Source organism: Lycorma delicatula, chromosome 5 (genome assembly GCF_047948215.1).
Source record: "Lycorma delicatula isolate Av1 chromosome 5, ASM4794821v1, whole genome shotgun sequence".
NCBI lineage: Eukaryota > Metazoa > Arthropoda > Insecta > Hemiptera > Fulgoridae > Lycorma > Lycorma delicatula.
Window position 1 is genome coordinate 84,181,678 of NC_134459.1, and position 26,486 is coordinate 84,208,163.

A 26,486-nucleotide genomic window follows, 5' to 3' on the forward strand; every position below is an offset into this window, starting at 1 on the left:
CCAAGGGTGATAGAAAAATTATATTTACAATCTGAATTGTACACAAAATAGCAATTCAAGAAATTGCATCACACTTAGTGATAGATGAAAAAAAAATGTTTAATGTGTGTTATAGAGAAGGAGAACAATGTGCATAATTAAATGATCTGTAATCAGTCTGCCGTTTTGCTGCAAAGCATTCATCATTATCATGAAATTCTACTGTTGTAATGATGGTAAACAGCACCCAGTTAGCTGATAGAAACAGGCGGAAGCCTGAGAACAGATTCATAAAAATTCACAATTAAATATTCTACTTCATTTTCATTAAATATTCATATATTTTATATAATATTTCATCATACTTAATTGTTAATTGGTTTAATAATATATAGAAAGTTTTCATGAAGGCAATTTAACACTGTCTGTAACAAACCAGCATCAGATCAATTTAATATTATCAATGAAAAAAATAAGAAAATACAAGATAATTTTTTAACAATATATTTTGTTCATTATATAATAACTGTTTGATTACAAATACATCAAGCATTCAACTTACAAATATTTTATCTTTTTAAATCACCCAAATCTTCAATAGAATCTTCATCTATTTCTGGCCATTTTTCAGGAATAATATCAAATAAATCATCCTTTACATCACCCTGAATAACTATTTCATCATCACCAGTTACTGAAGAGCCACAAGCAAATTTTGTACCAAAAAACTTTGAGGCAACTTTCAGATCAATATTAAATGTATTTAAACCAGTAACAACTGTCACAGATTTCTTCTTTCCACGTGGTGCACGAGAAATACAAACCTGAAAAGTAAAAAATTGTAAAGTAACTAATAGTAAAGTTCAATATTATATGATCAAATAAGTGACTTTTCTGAAAAATACGATTCTTATTAACACTAAAGATATATTTACAGCACATGGAAAGAACAACACCGTACAACTTGCCAAAATCAACAACATTCATAAATAATCTGGCATGAGATAATTCACTTCTAAAAACAGCATAACTGATCTCAAACTGTTAATCTAAAAATAACAAGCCTCCTACACTACTGTAGGAGGCTTGTTATTTTTAGTAACACTTTTCTCTAGTAACACTACTGTTACTAGAGAAAGTGAGGAGAGTAGTTGTTCTAAGTTGCCCTTTTTCATTAAGCTGAATGTACTGTTGGAATTAGCATTATATTGAGATCAATAAAATGAACTGATTGATATTCAACCCTGAAAGCGACATCTTCACTCACTCTGTCTACCACAGGGAATGACTGATTAATGAACATCATTATTCTCAGTGAAAGCAACTGTTATTAGTGTTATTTGTACATCAGATGCTCTTCATTTGTCAAGACAATAAGACTGGGACAAACGAGTAAACAGATTAATATCCCCTTTTCTCTGAGAAACAATACATACACAGATCACCTCTGGTTATTAAGGAAAATAGAGAAAAAGAAACTACATTTATTTTTAATATCTAACCAACCACAGATATAAAATTTAAATACTCTATCTTAAAAAAAGGGTTTATGAAAGTATTCTACACGAAAAATCCAATATGCAAATAAACGATTGTTAACATTGTATGATCTGTGACTGCCCAAAAAAAACAGTAATATGTCATGCATGAGTTTTGGGTAATTATGCTATTTAACAACCAAGAGATTCTTCATATCCTCAAAAATTGATCCCTACAAACATGAACACAATGAATGAGCATAGAGAAAAGATATAAATACTTTCAATAAACCTGAAAGATGAACACACACTACATGCTTATATACTTATTCACTACATATACAGCAAGCATCTCAGAATTGTATATCCAGGAGCACAAAAGGACGTGAAGTAGCAACATTATACAAACCCATGTACAGTAAAATTCCTGTGATAACACAAGTCAAACAATGTTAGAACCAACCTCTGCAAAGGTAATCCACACTGTTGATGGGTCTTAACAGTTAAATAAAATTAAAAAACCTACTATCTCATAAGCACTTACAGACGATGAAGCTGCAACAATGTTCATGCCAGATAGAAAGTTTATAAAATTGTTTTGTTATAATATAAAGGCATAGAACTGCTTCATTAAGTTTTTATCTCAATTATCTTTCGAATCTAACTTATGTGGAACCTAAAATTTCAGATCCAATATAATTAACTTAATATACACAAAATAAGATTCTAACAAAGAACAATCAATCTACAATCAAAACATTCATTCTGAAACAAATCATTTAATGTTGTTCAGTTCATATTGGTTATTACAATAACCTTTTAATTTAAATGCTCAAAGCAGATCATATTAATCTAATTTTGATTTTAAAGTTTTACACTAAATTGAAATATGATTTAGCCCAGCAAAGAATAATAATAATAAAAAGCCATACTTCCATGTTAATTTTTAAAATAAACGACTTTCTTCCACAACTTCTATTTACTGTTTTTAGTTTTTCTCTCAATATTGAGGGGCAGCAGCCCATTTTTTTTCTCTACATATTATAAATTAAATGTGGCATGGCATAATTATCTTTATTATAGCTAGAACAATAAACAATACTGGTGCAAATTTTCAAGTAAAAAGTAATTAATCATTATCACAATAATTTGAATTTTATTATCTTACTTTATTATTAACATTAAAGTCTAAATAAAATAGTTAGTAATAGTCTTTTTATTTAACCTACGAAAACCAAGATTTTTCACATACCTTCCGATACTGCTTTTTATTTCTGAAATAATACTAATTTTCACACCAATTAAATCACTTAACTTGGATTTTCTTTTAAGAAAATTTCCAAACAATTTCCCAAATCTGATTTTTTAGTTTTTAATTATGAGATTTCGTTATCTATCTTTTACTGCTTTAAATGCTCTTTTTCAGTCACTTTTTTAAATTAAGTTATTCATATGACATTTTTCCAAAGACCACATACAAGGTCTGTAAAAAAGTAATGAGACTAGTTTTTTTGACAGCCAAAGTGGCAACACTGTAAAGTTACTAGTAAACATATGGTTATATGAACGGCTAATTTATATTAGATATTAATATTTTAGTCTATTGTTGCCACACGAGATGTAAACAAACTTTTCATGAAACGAGTTTTTGTTGTGCGTTACAAAACTGAGTGATATTAATTATGAGCAACATTGTGCAATCAAGTTTTGTGTTATACTCGATGAGAATGCTACTGAAACTTTTTCAATTGAAAATGGCATATGGAGGTGATACTCTGTCATAAGCCCAAGTTTTCAGACAGTTTAAGCCATTTTCAGATAGCTGTGGAGTCGCAGACGATCCACACTCTGGAAGACCATTAACGTCAAAAAGTGACAACAATGTTGAGCAAATCAGAGACTTGATACAGTACGACCGGCAATTAATTGTCAGAATGATTGCAGAACTGAATTTGAATGATACCACAATCCATCAAATTTTGACAAACAAATTGGACACAAAAAAAGTTTGTGCAGAATTGATCCCCAAAAACCTTACTACTGAACAGAAGAACAATATGGTGGAAGTGTGCCGCTATCTTCTACGGTGAATTGAAACTGATCCTGATTTTCTAAAAAATGTTATTACTGGTGATGAATCTTGGATATTTGAGTACAATCCAGAAACAAAATTCCACAGCAAGGAGTGGCACACTTCAAACTCATCACGTCCCAAAAAAGCAAAAATCAAAACCATACTAATTTGTTTCTTTGATAGTAACAGCATCATCCATAAGGAGTTTTTGCCTGCAAGACAGACTGTGAATCAATATGTTTACAGAGAAAGTCTTGAAAAACTGCAGAAAAGAGTTGCCTGGGTGAGACCAGCCATCAAAGACAACTGGATGCTGCATCATGACAATGCACCTTGTCACACTGCACTCTCAATTAATGAATTTTTAGCAAGAAAAAGTATTTCTGTAATTCCTCAACCACCTTATTCACCAGACTTGAGTGCCTCCTACTTTTTCTTGTTCCCAACTTTAAAAAAACACCTCAAAGGACACCATTTTGGAACAGTCGTAAACATACAAAAAAATGTAACTGGCCATCTGAAGGATATTCTGGTTTTTGAGTTCCAACACTGCTATGAAGGGTGGGAAAAATGTTTGAACTGTTGCGTAGCTTCCCAAGGGAACTATTTCGAAGGTGATAGAGTCCATGAACAATCTGATTGTAAATAAAAGTTTTTCTGAACCAGTCTCGTTACTTTATTTACAGACCTCGTATATACCAAACATAATATGCACTAAATCTTCAATGGAAACAAACATGTGTCAACACCCCTGAGATTTTATCAATATTTTTTCCATAACTACATACATTTTAGGAATTACAAAAGATGGAAACCAATTTACTATAAAACATTATAAACTATACCTTTTATGTACATGTTAACTTAAATATCAGTCATACACAAACAAATAAATTAATAATATAAATATAGTACAGTGAAACCTCTACAAAACAAAACCTCCTCAAAACGTACAGTTTCCCAGGTCCCGATATATTTTTACAGAAATTAATCTCTTCAAGATGGAAAACTCGGCAATATAGAAACATAAATTTTATTTTTAATTTTAGATATTAATCTTGTCCCATAAGATGGAAAGATTAAAAAAAGGGATTGTACATTCTTACAATTTGCAAATTATAAATCCAGTAGATGATTACTACTGAATTATAGTAAAGTATAGTACTTCCTTTTTTTTCCTGTTTAGCCTCCAGGAAAAATTACCATCAGATATTACTTCAGAGGATGAATGAGGATGATATGTATGAATTTAAGTGAAGTGTAGTCTTGTACAGTCTCAGATTGACAATTTCTGAGATGTGTGGTTAATTGAAACCCAACCACCAAAGAACATTGGTATCCACAATCTTTACTAGTACTTGAATACTGGAACTCTCGACTTCCAAATCAGCTGTTTTGCGAAGACGCGTTCACTACTAGACCAACCCGGTGGGTTATAGTACAGTACTGTACTGTTGTTTATCTAATTATACGCCATCACATTCTTGTCTCCAAACTTCCGGCATATAGATCAACAGTCAATAATAAAATTTGATAGCAAGCGGCAGCTTATGTAAACAATCCATATACAGTTCTGAGAATAATCTTATTCAGTGCTTGAACACCATGGTACACAGCAGTATAGTTTTCATTTTGTCGTAGAAGTAAATTGTTATAGTTTCGCATTCTGTTTGTTATCTGTTGAGAGTTTAAATATAGTACATATGTGCCTTTATTTTTTAATATAATCTAACACTTTGAAAATTGTAACTTATTTTAGTTTAGTTACGTGCGTTAAAATCTTCTTTTAAAATTTTGATCATAATTTACAAGTTTAAGAAATAAAGATGAAATCAAGGTGAAGGAATGCTAATTGTAGACAGCAGACTAAAAGTAAAAATGAAGAAATAAATTCAATTTTAATGGTTCACACAAGCAAGATCAAAAAATCTTCCTATTTCGGGGCCTATCCTGCTACAACAGGCAAAAGAAATTACAGCTAAGTTAGGAGTTACTACATTTAGCACTTCTAATGGATGGCTAGAAAAATTTCATGTGAGGCATTCTACTTCTTACAATAAAATTTCAGGTGAGGTTAAAGATGTAGACAAAGAAATAGTTATTAACTATAAAAATTATATTAAAGAAATAACCGCAGGTTACGAACCAAAAAATATCAGTAACTGTAATAAAACCGGTTTTATTTTTTTGAGATTTACCAAACAAAACAATGTGCTTCATAAATGAAAAATGTATTGGAGGCAAACAGTCCAAAGAGAGATTACCTGTTCTGGTGTGCGGGTTTGCAGATGGCACGTTACTTAAACCATTGGTAATAGGTAAATCTTGGAAGCCTCACAATTCCAAAAATGTCATTCAGTTACCACTGGAATGGTATGCAAATAAAAAGTTTTGGATGACATCTAACATGATAGAAAAAAGGCTATATAATTTAAATCAAAGAATGGTTAATGAAAACAGAAATATTCTACTATTTTTAGACAATGTGTCATTCACCCTAATGGAAATTATCGTAACATAAAACTTGTGTTCTTTCCTCCGAAAACAACTAGTGTAACTCAACCGATGGATCAAGGAATTATTAAAAACACAAAAATTCAGTATCAAAAACAGATTCTGCAATCGCTAATCACCAACATGGATTCATGTTCATCTGTTCAAGAATTGACATATAAAATTACTATTCTGGATGCACTAAGGTGGCTCTCTCAATCAAATTACAAATAACTGTGTTAAAAATGCGTTAAAAGAAGCTGGTTTCTACATGGAAACAGATGATTATGTTCCCGTTACATGCACTTTGCACAATACAACAATATTGCGTGAAGTTGAATTTCTGTTGCAAGAAAGTGGTAAAACATCAGTCCAAGTTGAAGACTACGCCGGTACTGATAGTGATTTGGTAACCGAAGAAGGATTACAGACTGTAGATGAAATTATTTTGTCTGAAACTAGCAAGAATAATGAAAATTCAGAAGAAGAAGGACAGGAAGAGGACACGGAATACAAAATTAACAGTTTCACAGAAGCATTGGGTACAGTTGCACAGCTGGAATAAATCATGATTCATATAAACAGCAATGATTTGTGGCAGAATGTGTTAACCACTAAAAATATTATTGAAAACAGAAGTTCCAAGAGTAAATTATTGAAACAGAAAACTGTAATTTGACTATTTTAGAAAATTATTTTATTTTAGAATTGGTGTTAAGTCATATAGTGTTTTAGGCTAAGTTAATTTTTTTCTATTTACTTGTATTACTGAAGTGTATACTTGAAGTGAAGGGTACAATTATTGAAAACGAAAGTTCCACGGGTAAGTTTTTTTTTTTTGTCTTCAGTCATTTGACTGGTTTGATGCAGCTCTCCAAGATTCCCTATTTGTGCTAGTATTTTCATTTCGGTATACCATCTACATCCTACATTCCTAACAATTTGTTTTACATATTCCAAACGTGGCCTGCCTACACAATTTTGTCCTTCTACTTGTCCTTCCAATATTAAAGCGACTATTCCAGGATGCCTTAGTATGTGGCCTATAAGTCTGTCTATTCTTTTAACTATATTTTTCCAAATGCTTCTTTCTTCATCTATTTGCCGCAATCCTCTTCATTTGTCACTTTATCCACCCATCTGATTATTAACATTCTCCTATAGCACCACATTTCAAAAGCTTCTAATCTTTTCTTCTCAGATACTCTGATTGTCCAAGTTTCACTTCCATATAAAGCGACACTCCAAACATATACTTTCAAAAATCTTTTCCTGACATTTAAATTAATTTTTGATGTAAACAAATTATATTTCTTACTGAAGGCTCGTTTCGCTTGTCCTATTCGGCATTTTATATCGCTCCTGCTTCGTCCATCTTTAGTAATTCTACTTCCCAAATAACAAAATTCTTCTACCTCCATAATCTTTTCTCCTCCTATTTTCACATTCAGTGGTCCATCTTTGTTATTTCTACTACATTTCATTACTTTTGTTTTGTTCTTGTTTATTTTCATGCGATAGTTCTTGCGTAGGACTTCATCTATGCCGTTCATTGTTTCTTCTTAATCCTTTTTACTCTCGGCTAAAATTACTATATCATCAGCAAATCGTAGCGTCTTTATCTTTTCACCTTGTACTGTTACTCTGAATCTAAATTGTTCTTTAACATCATTAACTGCTAGTTCCATGTAAAGATTAAAAAGTAGCGGAGATAGGGAACATCCTTGTCGGACTCCCTTTCTTATTACGGCTTCTTTCTTATGTTCTTCAATTATTACTGTTGCTGTTTGGTTCCTGTACATGTTAGAAATTGTTCTTCTATCTCTGTATTTGAACCCTAATTTTTTTAAAATGCTGAACATTTTATTCCAGTCTACGTTATCGAATGCCTTTTCTAGGTCTATAAACGCCAAGTATGTTGGTTTGTTTTACGGGTAAGTTATTGAAACAAAATGTTACTTGACTATTTTAGAAACTGATTTTATTTTAGAATTAATATTAGATCATGTGTTTTAAGCCTAGTACATTTCTTCTAATTAAACATAACTTTTAAATGAAAAATTACCAACTTGTAAAAAAAAAACACCCTCTTTTAGAGTAACTGAACAATTTTTGAAAATTAGTGGTTAATGTTATAATTTCCAGATTATTCCAAACATTTATTCTTGTCTAACTTCATTTTACATTTGTATAATTCATAGCACAGGACCTCACGATAAATTAGCTAGATTTTTAAAAACTCTGCAAGACAGAAACCTCTTGAAAATGGAATTCTTACTTGGTCTCGGATTCCATTTTGAGGAGGTTTTACTGTATAAATACAGATTTAAATCCTGTAAAACAAAAAATTCTTTGGTAGTACATAATAAAAATTGTTTAACTACTTTTTAAACAAATTGAAGTATGCCACCAAGGTTGTAAACTAATATGAATCGATAATAATAATAACGGCAAGTATAAAATTACTAGTAAAGGAAAATAACTAAAAATTTATTATTAATTCTTAATCTTTTTTTCAATACTACAATGAATGAAATATATCAACATAACACTTAATTTTACTAAATAATTAAACAAACAGATTTGTATGGAACAGCCAGATTTTCAGACTGTATCAGTAAATGATTGGTATACTCATCAAAGTTTAAAAAGTGTACACAGTACTTCTACCTTGGGTGTCTAATAATATAGTGGAGGGATTGTATAATAAAACAGGAGGTCAGAGATAGCAAGAAACTGATCACTGGTCCAGCAATAACCCTAGCTCATACATCCACTGAACTTTTCTAAACTTCACAAAATAATATAAATTACTACGCATAGTGTAAAATACAATAAGACTTAGTAAAACATAGTTTAGACCACAAAATAACTTCAAAAGATCCAAAATTTGAATTAAGAAAATGCTTTTTCAGGAATTAACTTAAACTGAAATACAATAGTCCCTTGATTTATACAAAATAAATTCATTCATGCAAAATATGTATATAAATTAAGTCATGTAAATAAATTAATTATCAAAGGACATATTTTTAATACAACCATTTAAAATTTTCAGTTTAAAAAAACCACCAAATTATATTTATTCAAAATATTTAAAATAAAATGTTTTAAATTTTGATAATGCTCAGGTCAAACTGACAGAATAACATAACACCTTGGATGGAGAAACAAAACTCACATTCTCAATATAAGGAATATTGTTACATCTAAACAAGCATTTAAAATGCACCAATCCACTTTGACTTAAAATTATGGTCAATTGCGAGGTATATATTTTTTTAATACTCCTCTTCATCATCCATGCCATTTTATCATCAACTATGTTTGAATGTTGTGAAACATTGTAGATAAACCATTTTTTTTTCAAATTATCAATAATGATATTTTTATTATGCAATTAAAGACTATTAAAACTGTAATATATTCCTCAACATATTTACTTTCTAGATTAATTAACTTTAACTGAAAATGTTTTATCAGGTTTACAATTATAAAAAATATCTTTGTATCATTAGAACAAAAAATGTAAGATCTAATAATCTGTATAAATTTGGGTTGTCAGCGATGCCAAACCTCCACTGGGCAATGGAATCAAAATTAAGTAACACTTCTTCAATACATAGATTCTAAAGTCAATCTGCTATTCTTTAAATCAGTCCAGCCATCCAGTACTAACCTTAAAATTACTTTTTCCTAATCTACCAACAAAATCCTCAGCTTCAACTGTAATTAGTAGAACATATTTCTCACTTGCTGATATAAACCATTTTAATACGCTTTCATCAACTTTGGGATTTCACATCATCAGATTTATTTTCTATCAGTCTACTTGTTGAGCCCAATTAAACCTGCCCAGGTAATGTACAGTTTGACTAATGGGCAACATTATTTTGCCTAAAAAAAACACATAAAAATTCACAACTTCTGTGGAGATAAAACTAAAGAATTCTGTCAAATGTAAGCATTGAACAATACATACAAGTTGATGTTTAATACTGTTTACTAATAATTCCTTTTATAGAGTCATAGAAAAAAGGATAGTAGAGATGAACTATTTTCCTGTCTAAAAATAACTCTCGGTAGAAGTATACTGTGATAACATCTGAAATTCATGAATCTGTCTATTCAATAGTCTTTCATCGAGCAAGAATGTAAACATGTAATTTATCTCTGTGAAAATTATTCGAACTTAACCAAAATAAACTTCAAATTAAGAGGGGGTACTTATATTTTAAGAAGGATAATGAGGCATTGAATATTAACATTAAGGCACGAGGCATTGAATATTAACATTAAGGCACACAATACACCAAAACTGAAAGAATTTTGTAATTTAAATAATAAAATTATAAAGGAAAAAAGCAGCACAGGTATCAAAAGCAGACTGGCACAAGTTAAGAATAGCTTTCATGTAAAAAAAATCTAATATCAGGTATATTTAAAGTAATGGAAGTTTTAAACATTCCAGACAAAAACGATGTCAAAGATGTGTAAGAGTAAAGTGAGAGTACATGGAGAGAAGAAAGAAAATTTTAGTATGGAAAGAGTAGCAAGACAAAAAGCTACACTACAGCCAATGTTGTTTACCTTAATTGAAGAGAATGGTTATGAAGCTCCAAATTAATCCAAGTAAAACAATTATGAATTATATGTTGCAGTACACAGTTTATGCAAAAAATTCTGTGATTTTGGCCAGAAAAAAGCAAGAGCTGAAAAATTTTGTAGCATTGTAATGTGAAGCAAAAGTACACATAATAAAAGGAACAAAATTAAAACTAAGTATATTCATACAACTAGAAAAGTCCAAGGAACTGGAGAAGAACAAAGCATTAATACAGATCATCCCAAGAAATAAGGTTTAAAAATTTGGGCTCAGTGTTCAATAGAATGAGTGAAGATATACAAGAAAAAATAAACATCGGGAAAAGACAGCTTTGTCCTTCACAGTAAAAATAGACATTCCAAACTGAAAATTTATAAAAAGGTTATCAGACCAGTGGTGACATCCACCAGAAACACGGATTACAACAAAATGAGAAGAGTAGAAGTTGGGAGAGAAGATTTTGAGAGCTGTCTCTGTGCTGTAAGAGTTAGCGACGAAAGAACCAATTTGAAATATCAAATACAGATCTAAAAATTGGAAATTCTTGAAGATATTTATATGGAATTTAGTGCTTTATGAAGGCAAATCATGAACATTAAAAACAGAAAGAAAATAAGTCTTTCAAAATGTGTTGTTATACATGAGGATGTTGAAAATTATGTGGGCCAATATAACATGAAATGAAGTCTTAGGAAAAACAGGAGATAGAAGTTTGTGGCAGAATCTCATAGAAATGAACAAGGTTGGTGGGCCACATGTATTAAGACATGTCGTTTAGTTTATCTGATGGTAAAGATAAAACAAATAATTCAGGATGTAATATGCAGTAAATATGTTGAAGTTAAAAGATTAGCACACAAAAGAAATGGAAAATAGCATTAAACCACAGCTGGATGATTGATGATTGCAAATATTGATATACATATATTGCCAGTGGAGCAGAAAATACAACAAAAAAAAGTTTGAATTTGCCAAGTTTCATGAAAAACAGAATCTCATAGAATCTCATAGAAATAGAATATAAATAGAATAGTGGCAGAATCTCATAGAAATGAACAAGGTTGGTGGGCCACATGTATTAAGACATGTCGTTTAGTTTATCTGATGGTAAAGATAAAACAAATAATTCAGGATGTAATATGCAGTAAATATGTTGAAGTTAAAAGATTAGCACACAAAAGAAATGGAAAATAGCATTAAACCACAGCTGGATGATTGATGATTGCAAATATTGATATACATATATTGCCAGTGGAGCAGAAAATACAACAAAAAAAAGTTTGAATTTGCCAAGTTTCATGAAAAACATGATTTATAAAATCTATATTTTTATCTCTAAATATAATTATGAATAATTATGTCTGTTCATCAGTATATGACCTAACTAGAGAATATTCACTTATAACAAAAAAAAGGTATTCTATGCTAAAAATTATCTAGTAAGTAATAGGGCCCAATACACAACCAGTATTTATAACTAATTAATGAGTACACAAAATAATTAACTTTAATGACAAATGCAAATAAAATTTAATTGTGAAATTTGTTATTAATGGGTACTGGATTTAAAACCCATTCAGACTTGGATGCTTTTCACATGCTATAATACTAACATTTATTTCATTCCAGAAACAATAAAATAACTTTAACTGGGCCAACAGCTGAACACAATAAATGAATAAACAAGTAACTATTGGCACTATATCACTGCTTTGCATTGTATTTTTTGCTGAAATTATTGTTATCAAAGTAGGTATGATTTAAACTCTAATGTACTACTGATACACATTTTCATGCATTTGCAAATGTAACAATATTAAAGTAAGTTTAGTGTATTTTAATCTTGCAAATTACAGTTTTAAATGTGTAATACTGCATAAATGTTATTTGAGATATCACGATAAAATTTCATGAAATGTTACTTTCTTCAATAAAATCAACTCTAATATAACAGTGTTTTAATATAACAGTGTTTTAGTAATAGCAATATGTAAAACATTTGGTTAATTTTAATGCTTTATTTATTCTACAGTTAGGAAAAAATCTTAAAAACACAATTTCCTATGATATACACAAACACAAATATCAACAATAAAACTGACACAATAAGTGAGCAGACCATTAAATCTAATATAGTTTTTTAGTATATTGTAAATATATTTTTTTTAAATATTTTTTCCAGGGATTAAGATTTCACAAAAATTTCTAAAATCACCATTGGTGATCGAGATAACACTCACACATCATGACACCAAATACAAAATATCCAGACAAAATGTTGAAGTAACACCAGCAGTATATTAAAACCATTATATGAAGGAGGTGCTACTACTTACATCACTAAATACACAGTCAATTAATTAAGAAGAAAAACATAATTTTATTGATAGAAATCCTACATTATGAGACCAGTAAAAAAAAAAATTCATCTATTATCTAACGAGGTGAGTGTTGCGCCATGTTATAAAAATTCCTGAGGTTATGGCCAACTTGAATATACTTGAAGAAAATCATCAACAAGTTATTGATAAATCGCAGATTTGATTTCAAGATTATAATTACAAATATATAAAATGACTGAATGACAGAGTAGAAATGCATTCCTATGAGAACCATCAATGAATGAAGATCTGTCGACTACAGTCTATTAGAACTCTTCTGAAGAATTTAAAAAAATATATAATACTTGATTTGTGACAGAAGCACAAAATGATGAAAAATGTAATACTAATGCAGCACTTAACATTTCAAAAAAAAATTTTGTACAATAGAAAAGAAAAAGCAACACTGATTTTTTTTAATTCATTTTTTTAAGTCCAGTGGTGATGAATTTGGTGACCTTATACACCAAAACATCAGTGATATTTGATAAACTACTGCTATATGTAAGAATGGTGTTAGGTACTAAATAACAGGTAACATAACACTATAAAAAAAATTCTTTACTATATTTACCTCATTAACTTTGGTGATTTCTATTTAACTGCAAAAACTATATGATATAAAAAACTCAGCTGTTCAATATTAATCCTTAACTGGTAGGGTATCATCTGTCAGATCTCTACCTAATCTATCTCTGTTTTTCCCCCACCAATTTATCATTGAGATATCTGGCTTTCTAGTAATGCCAAATGAGTGTATTAAGTTGTATCAAGATGAGTTTGTATTTTTAGGTAGGGCTTTAAACAGAATTTTTGGAAACTGCATTATGTCTGCCTTCATCCTTCTAGTTACATAAGTAGATATCTTGCAGTTCTTCACAAACAGTTCACTGATTCTCAAAATTATTTCTTTTCTGTATTTTCAATTAAAAGTGCTAATTATACCAAGTCATTCCAATGTAGTGATTGATGACCCTCATTTTGATCAAATAGCAAAAAATATTTTTTTTATGACAACAATGACTACAAACAATTCAGTAAACATGATTCGGGTTCTGAACAGAGTTTGAATGATGATAAGGTTGCATAATAAATATTCGAAATAAATAAATAAATCATTCAGTAAATCTACTAAACTGTTCAGAACCACTCAATAACTAATGGAAATGTTGATACAATTTTGCAAGTAGTACAATGATGCAAGGAATGATAGTGGCATTTTTAGATATACAACAATGATATTTTTTCATATTGGCCAGCTGAAAGTTTATCAGTGGGATCCACAACTGTAAGAATGAAATGTTGGTACCTTTAGGTGCCGCTGTAATTTTTTTATGTATAAATATACCAGGAAAGGATCTGAAGCAATCTTCTGCCTGAAGAATGTAAATTTAATATTTCTGCACAAGCTATACTGAAACTATAAAAACCTACTCCAAAAAACAAACTAAAGCGTAACAATTGTTAACAGACCCAACAGTAATAAATTAACTTTGAAACTTCAGGAATATGGTTTTACTTTTGTCAAAACCCTAAAGAAAAAGAAAAGGAAACCACTAGTGAATTAAAACATGCAAAAATAGAGAAGCTGAAGATCCCTGTACTAATTCAATGATAACATAATGTTATCTAAAAGAAGGAATCTGAAAGTTGTTTTGGTAGTTTCCTCAATCACCCCCCACTCATTTTAACAATCAACATTAATATCAAGAAACCTAAGATTATACTGTTCTACAATTTAATGAAAGATAAAGTGCACATGTAAAATCAAAAGTAAGCAAATTTTACTTATGACCAGTATACTAGATGATGGTCCATGGCAATATTTTTTCATTGGTTGCCTTGAGAGAAGAGATATGAATCGTGGTAAAGAAATTATTTCTTAGGAACCAAATAGCATGGGACTTTTAAAACAGCAGCAGCATGTTAATTGCAGGAAGAGGTTCAGGGGCTTCTCGAATGTACTGTATGTACTCTTTATTCATAATTACAAAAAATAAAATATTTTATCAGAAAATCAATCAAACAATATACTTAAAATAGCAATAAAAAAAATTAATCCAACCTGTTTTGGACCATCTTCCTTTTTCCTAGCTTTAACCATGCCTTTTCCACCTCTTTTTTGACGTTTCTTTTCTTCACCGCCATCTTCTTCTCCACCATCTCCTGATAACTTCACAAATTTTTCAAATTCCTTTGGTAAATTGCTAGCTAACCACTGTTTACATTTTTCATACTCAGGGTGATATTCACAATATTCAATAGGAAGTGAGCAGTTGCCACAATAAATTACTTGTATAGGATAGTTTATACCTGGCTGAGGTCCAGACGGTAATGTTTTAGCAGCAACTTCACCATCGGTCATTTTATATGTATACTGAAGAGTGAACTAGAAAAAGAGAAAATGAATATGTGAAATAAAACTACAGTACTACAGTCAAAAACTGGTTAACCTAAGTAACTTAAAATAAAGTTTACAACCAAATTAGATTCATTCAAGTTAATCTGCAAATGTATAAACTGTGATAGAAATCTGTTTTACAGAAAACAGAATATCTTAGACTGCATGTAACATTAACATTCAAATGGGGTAATGAACCCTTACTAAGAAAAAAAAACTTGCTTTTCAGTTAAAAAAAAGCCATTCAAAATGTAAAAAAAAAAGGGTAAATGGTCATCAGTTTTCATAACTAGAATCGGTTAGAGTTTGCAAGAAAATAAGTGATGCTACCACTATATAAATACTATGTACAATAAAGAACAATACATCAGAAGAAATGACAAAGAAATATAAAGCTATAAGAAAGAACAAGCAGATATTACTAAAACCTGCAGATAACAGTATTTTTCAGATAATGAAATATTTTTTAAATACTCCCCCCCCCAAAAAATATGGAAAAGCCTTCTTATCCAATTTTGGTGGTGAGTAACTGCCACAAATGAATCCATGATCGACTGCTTCTCCAGGACTGCAGACTCCTGGTTTTAAGCATACATTAAAAATAACTTAATCCTCAGTTGGCATTTAAACATGAATTTGTTGATTGACCAATTTTCATGATAAAATTAATTTTGAATTCTCATATTTGCTAGTTCCAAATTTAAACAAAGATAACAATTAACTAAAGCAAAATAAACTTTTTCAATGAAACTTAAATCAAGAGCAAATTCTTAAACAACTACAAACACTGTAATTTTGATACATTTTTTGAAAAACAATTTGTCTTCATTTTTTGTGTCATACCAAATTTTTTCAAAGATACCTAAAAAAGAACAGAGAAAAAAGGCTGAAAGGGCCTATATTTAAATACTGTATTTCAAATAAAACAATTCATTAATTTTGTTTAATTATTCATACCGATGTTCTGTCAGGAAAGGGCATTATTTCAGAAAGTGGTTTTAGAGCAAAAAAATAAGTCATATGAAAACATATCTGATTTTTTTATGTTTTGATTATAATTGTTTGATTACAATGATTTGTTTTTTGAGTGATAGCTTCTAACAGATTTCATCTGATTTCTGTTCTCCTGATAATATAATGTGGTACTAACATTTTTTGGATACTAATTACAGTAAAAAAAATATTGTGTATTTTATAAGTTATCTGACCTGATATAAAAAACATGATTCCCAAAACTGTAAATCAAATACTTTTTTGAGAAAAATCACATAAAACTAAAACTAAGGCACTTTTTTTGGGTTTGACAAAATAGTTTTGTTAAACTGCCAATTAACAAATTTTGTAAAGAATTTAGTTATGAAAAAACGTAAATAAAGTTAATTAGGAAGGAACAAATGTTAGTTTGAGAAATTCAACTTTCACCAAAGCAAAATATGGCAGAAATTTTAAGAATGTAAGTAATACACAAAGTATCCAAATTTTCAATATTTAAGGTAGTAAAAATTTAATTGATCTCTTGAAGAAATTGATGAAAATAAAACAAATTAAACTTCATTACCTTCTAATAAATGTTTAAAAAAATTCACCATTAAAATTGGTGCACTTCTTAACTAATTTCTGAAGATCTTGTGTTATTAATCTCAAAACATCTTAACCCATTCCATTACGAGAGCAGTAGTATTTAATATTTAGAATTTCAGCGATAAAATTAATTCCTCAAATTCAATTATTTTACCTCAAACTAAAAATTCATTTTTTTTAAATTTGAATTTTTAATTGCATGTACCTTTTCTTGAAAAGTAATACAGTTTTAAAAACAGACTTTTACTATAATTACAGTTCAAAAACGTCAATACCAAACTATATTACATGTGAGCTGTAAGCTTAGGGTAGCCAGGATGAAATCTTTCAACAGCCATAAATAAAAAAAATAAAGCATTTCTTAAACTATGAATCTATAATTTTTCCTTAATTTTAGCTTTAGAATCATTTTTGTAACTAATACATATGGTGGGTGTACTTTAGATTAATCTAATTTTAAACAAATATTATATTATCAGTTTAAGTTCAATAATTATAAAAAATAAGACACGATTGATTTTTTTCATAATAATATTATACTAATATTTCTGATTAGTGCAAAATACTAACATTTTTAAGAAAGAAAAATTGAGATTTTTAAATTGTCCTCAATTTTTTTTTAATTTTGATTTTTAAATATCATAAAAAATGTGATAATAGAATTTACCGATTACAATAAAAATGTTTCACAGATTACTGTTCCACAATTTCTAAATCTCAGAGCAGCATCCTGGAAACAGAGGGTTATGAAAAATGACACTTCAATGGATGAAACTGCATTTAATAAATCAGTTTGCATACATCACATAAATTTCAAAGGCTGGATTAAATTTTGTTACAAGCTGTTGCCATTTATTAGCACATACATATTAAGTACTAATATTAACTACATAGCAGTTAGTAGCTCTTAAAATTTACAATTAAAAAATATACAATATATATATTCTTCCTTTTTTATTCTCTACATGATATTTATAGAAAAATTCATCCATTAATTAGAATCAGTCTGTAAAAATTATTTCTCTAGAATACTATTTAATTTTTAAATAACTCTGGATAAGATTTAATATCTGAAATAAAAAGTATTTTGTTACCTGTTATCTGTTGGATAATTTTTATTTGTTTTGGGTAAACAATAAACATTAAAACAAAAATTAAATTTTATTAATGTAGCAAAAGTTGTTAATATCTCACTATTTTATTTTGTCCAGTCATAAATAGTCTTTATGAAGTTCTCAAGAGACACTCTTACTTTGCATTCTCATATTTCATATAATGATTATTTTGAATTTATAAACTATATATTGTTATATTTTGGTTGGATTTATATTTACTGAAAATCAAATTAATCTCTCTTCAATCAATAATTAGAAATCTAAACTCAAACAATAACAAAGTAAAATGTGTAAATTGTATTGTGATAAGTGTTTCACCATGTTTTTCTACTGACTGCAAGAAATGAGAAAAGGAAATTGCAAGATTCATAACCAGGGATCTGCTTGCTTGAAAATGGCATGAATACACAAATTAACCCCACACCATAAAATATTTTTGGGTCACCAAATAAGTGGAAGTCCATCTACAATCACCTATGTTACTATTGGGGAGAGAAAAATGTTTTTCAGTAGAATAAACATTTTTGCATTATAAACTATTTGAATTTTTTTATAAAAATTTCCTTATCATATCAGATCCACAGAGTACTATGTCATATTGTAATTTTTCACATGAATTTTGGAAATATATATATATATATATATATATATAAAATGGCTTACATTCATTCAGATATATCTACAGTTAAACTATTTGTTAAATAAAAAAATCGTTTATTAAATTATTTTTTAAATAATCAATAAATTATTATACGTTGAAAATATGCGACTTAGCACATTTTATTTTAAACAAATAAGAAAATATTCCAGGTTCCAAAATTTGCATAGAAATACCGCCGATCGAAATTTCAAAATTAAAAAAATGGTAAAATTTTTTAATGAAACATCTTTATTCTCTTGAAATAACAGACATAATAATCAAGCTACACAAAATGCTATTTAAGATATGAATATAAAGTCATACATTAATGGTAACAGATATTTATCACTCATAATTCTAAAAAAAAAATAGCATGACTACTAACACCATTTTTTAGATCAACAGTGATTCAGATTTTTCAATTCCTGCTTCTGATAGATTATAATAGAACCATTAAATATCATAAAACTTACTTTAGCTAAACGTTTTCGTTGATGGAAAGAAACAGAATTTTGTCAGCACACCTAATACACAAATAACATTTATCGTACGGTTAGGTTATAACAAAATTGTGAAGCCCAACAACCAACAAAATTATCGGACTTCTCTCATATGGTGGCCGCATGCTACAAGACGCCAACACCCCAAAAGTATATTTCCCTACACCACCATTTATAAAACTATTTTTAAAGATCTGTTATCATTAAGAATAAATCTGTTGCTTTAAATAAATGGTTACGTAAAAATAAAATAGATGTAACGCAACATAAAAAAAAATCATTTTAAAATACTAACTACGTAAATTTAATCATTTGTAAATGAAAAGTAAGATTTTATAAAAATAATACTACAAACACTAAAATTTAAAAAAAAAAAATACATTGAAAATTCGAATTTCATAAAGAGAAATTAAAAAACATCCAAGTTTTATGAACCTCCTACATTGGCGGCAATTTAAAAAAGTCAAAGAAGAATTTAAAACTATTATTTATTTAATCTTTAGACGGGGGTTTTCAATTGGATTTTTTTTTTACTGATTTTAATTTTTATTTTTTTTGTTGTACTTTTATTTAAAATATACACAGGCCTATAGCATATAATATTGCTGTTCTATGACAAAAGCCATTTGCAAGAAACTCAAAGACGAGAAACTTGTCTTTATAAAATTAAGAAAAGGAATGTAAAAAATGACACTCAACTAGTAACAACCATGAAACTTTATGGCTTTATGGAACACATATTATTTTTATTATCCACAATCAAATTAGAATATATTTTAATTAAGTTTTTCTATAATTATATTCTTAATATTTTGCATGAAATTACTTTAAATGTCAGATTGACATCAGTTTGTGTATCATGAATCTAAACAATCCTATGAAGGCAACAAAAAGAAGAAACATTTCTCATCAAATTGTTCACATAGACAGTGTAATATTCCATTAGACTCATCCTGTAGTTATCTGGAAAATATTAACAAAGTTACCATCACAGGGAACTTCTTCCATAAATTAAAAATTAAATAATGACTTCTCATTTTATAATAACACTTGCACCATCTGTGAAAAGATTTAATAACTTACATTCTGCCGCCATCTTACTTGCGGCAAGAGTTTTTCTAGAATAGTCTCGTCTCATTTCATGACACGATGGGAATATTCCATAAGTTATTACCAAATATACAAGAACGCATGCATTTTTGGTTACAGTCAGTATAGTTGTTATTTCACGCACGTGTGTATGCAATTTTTTACGACTATAAAGTTTGTCTTTTCATGTCCATCACCTGCCATCCACTTTATTATAACAAATGGATATTAGAACATTTTTTGTTAAGTAGCCTACTTTGACGTTTATTACATGCTTTTATTTAACTTGAAATGTACGTACCATAAATTTACATAAGTGCGACTCTTGCTTTAAAAGAATGTAACTTAAAATTTTTATTTTTTTTTTGGTTATCTTTCTATCCCTGTATATGTTATGCCGCTAGGGATTCTTTTGTATCTTTCAACGTAAAATAGAGTTTCTTATTTAAGTTTATAATTTTTGTTAAGTTTTACTAGATAATCAATACTTTGATGAACAAGTAATTTTAAAATTATCCAAAATATAGCCTAATTACCAACATTGATTTAGCAATAGCTTGGTTTTTATATCAGTAAAATCAGCTCATTTCTACTTAATCTTGAAATTGACAGTAAAGAACGCAAAACAATTGTGAAAAATTTATGATTATGATATGGGTATATGTAAATATTGGTTTTGGGGTTCCTGAGTCCAAAAAACGTTTGTAGGACTGATAAACTTTCTATTAATGATTCTTCCATAAGTTTTTAACACTCTTAGCGCCATGTATATCAATCTGATACATTTTTAGCAATGTCAAAACGGCCACGTGTATAATTTTGATGCACACATAATGGTCTTGTTTGATGATAAAAAATGTCTGGCCTGGGGTGAAGTTTTACTGATTTAAGCGTGGCGCTAAGAGTGTTAATGTTATAATGATAAGAGTCATATTTCTGAATTAAATTCAACCAGTATAATTGATGATGACTAACATGAAAATAATATTAGAAAATTCATTGGCCTGGCAAGCACAATGCCAGCTGATAAGAAGAAGCATCTTTTGGAAAATTCCTGGATACCTTTGACGAACTACAATATTACGGCAGAGGCCAAACACCTTGAGGAAATTCAATCACCAGTGGCTGGACATATATTCACCATGGCTAGGCGACTCAAATGTGCTTTGTAAATATTCTGTGTTGTTTCCACTACCAGCCAAAACAATCAGAGGTGGTTGGGTTTTTTCAATCAGATCATTTACTAAGAACAAGAACGTGCGTAATTATTTCAAAGCATATGTACAGTTCTAAAGACATCAGACTGCAATGGAATCTGCAAAATTGTTTATGGAGGGTGTTTGTGCATATTCAACTACCACTCTTCCAAAAAGCTTTCTACTTCCATTCCTCTTGTCACACTCTTAACCTTGTTGTGAATGACTTAAACGTTATCCCAGGAATATGCAACTGCATTGTAACTATCAAAGATATAATCACATTTTTCTACAAGTCAGTTTTACAACACAAGCTTATTGTTAGCATTCCTATATTGTGTAAGATTAGGTGGTCAGAGAAATACAAGAGCATCTGTGTTTTTAAGAATCATTTTGTTGATATTGTTAATGCATCAGAGACCTTAGCTGAAAAGGAAAGTGCAGTAACAAGAAAAAATACTTATCAAATGCATTCAGCGACGTACAATGTTTATTTATTGTGCCAGTAGAATTAATTGCTAAGTATTTCGCTATACTGGAACCTGTAGCAAATGCTCTTCAATTGAAGACACTTGATATAGTCAAAGCCAACCAGCACATTCAAACTATTCTTGCCATCCTGCGAGTTCATCAGGAAGATGCGGAGAACATTGTGACTTCTGTTTTAAAAGAAACAGGCGACATTGCAAGGCATTTGAATGTTTACATAACTGCCACTCTTATTGCTAGCCAACAGATCATCCAATCATCCAGCCAAAAATTGGTCTCTAATAATTCTTTACTTGGATTCCATTATATCATCTTTAGAAGTCAGATTTTCTTTAGCCAAATAGCCTGCATTTTCATTGATAAATTTCCATCTGAGTAACATGAAAGGTATGTCATTTGAGAAATGGAGTTAAAGTACTTTATCTTGTAAAACTTTCTACAATTTTGAAGGCATTGAAGGAGAAAGGGAATTGTGGTTCAAAATGTAGAATGGATACAGGAAGCACCAGGCATAATTGGGGTTTTTTGTTTTTACCTGACTATTAAAAAGGCTTTGCTGATATTGCTTTCACAGCCCTACACAAGTACTACTGAGCGTTCATTTCACTCCCTTCATCGAATTAAAACAAGGCTAAGAAGTACCACTGGTGAAAACAGTACACTGGTTAGATCGGAGATGAGTTAGCTGTGTTCAGCATTTACCAACAATGGTATTTTGCTAACAAGGAGAAATTAGTTGAAGCTGTAGTTAGACAATTTGCATCTAATCCTAGTAAACTACTGTTACAAAATTAGTTTTTTTTTTTAAATAAATATTTTATTCTTCCTTTTGTTATTGTAAAATCCACCAATCATGGACTACCCTTCCATCATAAAAGAGGTTATATTCAGAAAGCTGCCCTACCTTCCATTTTGGGCTTGATATGCCACTGACAGCTAATTTTTCCTGTTCCAAAATGATTCTTGAAAATTTGTGATAATTTTCTTTATGTCGCTGTCAATTAACGATATAATGTATCAGAATCATTCTTTCTCATTCAGCTAAAATTTTTTATTGTGGTTCCAATTTGTTCAAATATCATTTCTTTTTAGTCTATTACCACACTGAAATTAATTTTGTTAAGATTGCTTGAGCCAGTACCAGTGAAATCATGTAGCTTTATTCTTAACTGCATGATTAATTAAAATAAATGCAACCACAGCAAATCTGTTCATTGCGATTTTTGTCAAACTGCATCACTTGCTGCAGCTCTTGAATTGCCTTAGTAAATTCATACCACAGTGTAAATCAGATTGTACGGTGGTACTACTACTACTGTTGTTTACCATATGTACAAGTTTCCTTATCACAAGACAATGATGAAAAATAAATTCAACAGTAACAGTATTTGTAATCATAGACTACCTATAGAGTTACAAAATATCTTAGTACCAAAATTGCAAAGAATTTCTTAATTATAATTACAATACAATATGAAGTGCATTACTTTATGGGTTATTATACTTCTTGAAATGTTAAGTCATTATTTACAATTTACATGAAGAAAAATTGGTTGACTGTATTGACCAGTCAGTATTGTAGGTAAAGAACATTGTACAATTCAAAGAAAGCAGTAAATCGGCAGTTACAATCTAGTGCAACTCATTTTTATTCTAAGAATTCAAATACTTCAATCATTAGCCCTCAAAAATGATTTTGGATACATATTTCTCAATTGTTATATGAAAATTTCGGGTTTTTTTTCTCTAGCATAACTCTTTAATTACACTGGTCAGTATAATAATTATGAAGGGACCAGCCGGTTTTTTCTTTACATAACGGTTTTCATTACGAAGAATTCTGTCACACAGCAAGTTTACCATACACAATACTTATTCAAAGTGCAGAGCTTTTTCACTGTTAGACAAGAAAAAACAAAACAGAATTGAAATTTGATATGTTACAAGTTTATTTATAACTGATTGCCAAGTATTCTGAAGTGGGTGTTTTGCATAAAAATGTTTAAAGTTAATACTCAGGTAGTTAAATAACATGATTACAGCTAAAACCAACAGATACTGTTACATTAGAAAACGTTTTCTGGAGAATGGAAAATAAGAAAAGGAATTAAACATGTAAAATAAAATTGCTGAAGTTATAATTCTATTATTTAAATCCAAAATGAGAAAGATGTTTAGTTTTAAAAATTAAAATAATTGGGATTAAGTGATTTTATCAACTGCTTAGTTATAGAGCTTGGTTTTTAGTATATTGTATAAAATTAAATCAGCTATTTAAATCCTCAATGTGATCAGTAGAAAGAAAGTTAAAGGTATTTTGAACTGACTACTGTGTTTATAGAGTAGTCTGAATTAAATCTGATAGGTAGTGCTGTTTTGAGATACTAAGATGCAACTCCAAGAGAACAATGTTAGGCCCCCCAACTCCATGACAGGCTATACACACAAAATGTTTAATTAAAAACAATTTGTGATGTATTTATTATCAGCTACTAATCCAGTAATTATATTCCTGAATATCTTTTTTACGTTAGTACTAAATTCATCCATTTGCTTACTACTCAGCCAAAATTTTACAAAATAAATCTATATATATATATATATATAAAAATGAATGTTTTATTTGTCCCGTATGCATTCCTATACCATTCCAATGAGTTATTGTGTACATGTCCGTGAAGGTCTCTGAATTAGTTTGGGATGGTGCTGGGGGTCGAGATTTTTGAAAAATTGTATTTATGGTCTGATTTGGCTCATATTCAGAGTATATATTACTGAAGTGCAAAGAAATATTTTTGCAAAAACTATAGCTGCTAGGTGGCAACAATGTCGAGGTATTTACAAAACAAATATACAAACTTTCTTCTTCTATATATATACACACACCAACATTGCCTTTTATGTACGTATGTATATATAAGGCAATGCTTGTATGTGTGTCTGCTATAGACTAAAATACTACTGGACCGATTATATGTGGTTTTTTGGAAAATGGTCTGCATGTCCAGAGAAGGTTTAAAGCGATTCAAATCTTTGATTTGACCAGTAGAAAGAAAGTTAGGGGTATTTTGAACTAACTACTGTGTTTAGAAAGTAGTCTGAATTAAATCCAATAGGTAGTGCTGTTTTCACAAATGGATTTATTTAGATTCTAACTTTCATAGAGTGAAAGGTTGAATTTTGTAAGTTTCTATTAAGTTTTTTGTAATGTTTAGTATTAATTATGTTGTTTTTGCAGCCATATTTATTTTCATTAAAAAAATATTTTTCACAGACTACTGTGTTTAGAGAGTGGTTTTAATTAAATCTGATAGATATTGGTGTTGTTTTGCCAACTGGATTTATTTACATTCTGACTTTTATAAAGTGAAAGGTTTAATTTTAGTGAAGTTCTGTAATGTTCAGTTTTTTAATGTTTTATCAAACTTTCAATTGTGTTCATTTAATCTATATACATACTCAAATCTAGCAATGGCAGAGCATTGCCGGGTCTGCTAGTTAGAAATAAAATTTGGACCCTTATTATTGCAGGATCTTTTATTTTATGCCGCAAATATTCAAAAACACATCTAGTACATAACTGCAAAATTGTGCCCCTCATGTTTTTTCCTTGTATAACTGAGTTAATGCAGTTAACAATCAAAAGGTTGGTCCATTAAAAAAAAATATTTTTCTAATATTATATAAACATTTAGTAACAATAACTCAACACACTTGATTATTTACTTTCCTCAAAACTATGTTATATGTATTCCCTTATTAAAATCAAAAATTAGGTGATAGTAGTAATATCATTTAATTTTGTAAATTTGCATATAACTTATAAAAGTTTTAATGACTTCTACTATAGTTCATGTTAGTTTCTTAAATACATTAATTTTACACATTAAAAATGCCAAGTTTAATTCAAAGGAGACTACAAGGAACAGAACTTGGAAGTGTCCATTCATAAATTGCATAATGAAATTTTAAGTTGAGGATGTATTGTATAGATATTTGCATTAGGTGGATGTTCATGTTGTATGGATATATTGGCAGATGTGATGGGTGAATGTATTATGCAGAAGAGTCAGGTGTTTGTACTGAATGAGCAAGTTGAGTGCATACATGTAGTAATATTGGTAGTTTTTAATAAATAGTAAAGTTGTGTGAATGTAATGGGTGATAGTCCAGTTTTAATAATGTAAATGTCAAATTATCAATGTTATGTCAGGTACATGAAGAGTTGATGGAACCTTAATGGTAGATGGAAAATGGGTTTTTCCAACTGATAAAACAGAAATTGTTTAAAATCCATTAAATGGTCAAGCAACTTTCAAAATAAGAAAGAAAAATGTGCTATCCAGTCATATTTTTGAATACCATACAAACTGTTCTATTATCTCACAACAGATAATTCCACTAGACATATTTTATCATAATTATGGAGGCAGATAATTTTGTTACACCTTCTGCAGTATGGTC

General features: G+C 29.5%; 1 protein-coding gene across 1 annotated transcript; it reads right to left on the reverse strand.

Annotated features, from left to right (window-relative positions):
- Window positions 1-467: 467 nt before the first annotated feature.
- On the reverse strand, window positions 468-19,382 carry DENR (density-regulated protein). Its single transcript, XM_075366550.1, has 3 exons — window positions 19,222-19,382; window positions 15,077-15,400; window positions 468-803 (listed from the first exon to the last, which is right to left on the reverse strand). The coding sequence occupies exons 2-3, from the start codon at window positions 15,374-15,376 to the stop codon at window positions 549-551; spliced, it is 555 nt and encodes a 184-aa protein (XP_075222665.1). The 5' UTR covers window positions 15,377-15,400; window positions 19,222-19,382; the 3' UTR covers window positions 468-548.
- Between the last annotated feature and the right edge of the window lie 7,104 nt (window positions 19,383-26,486).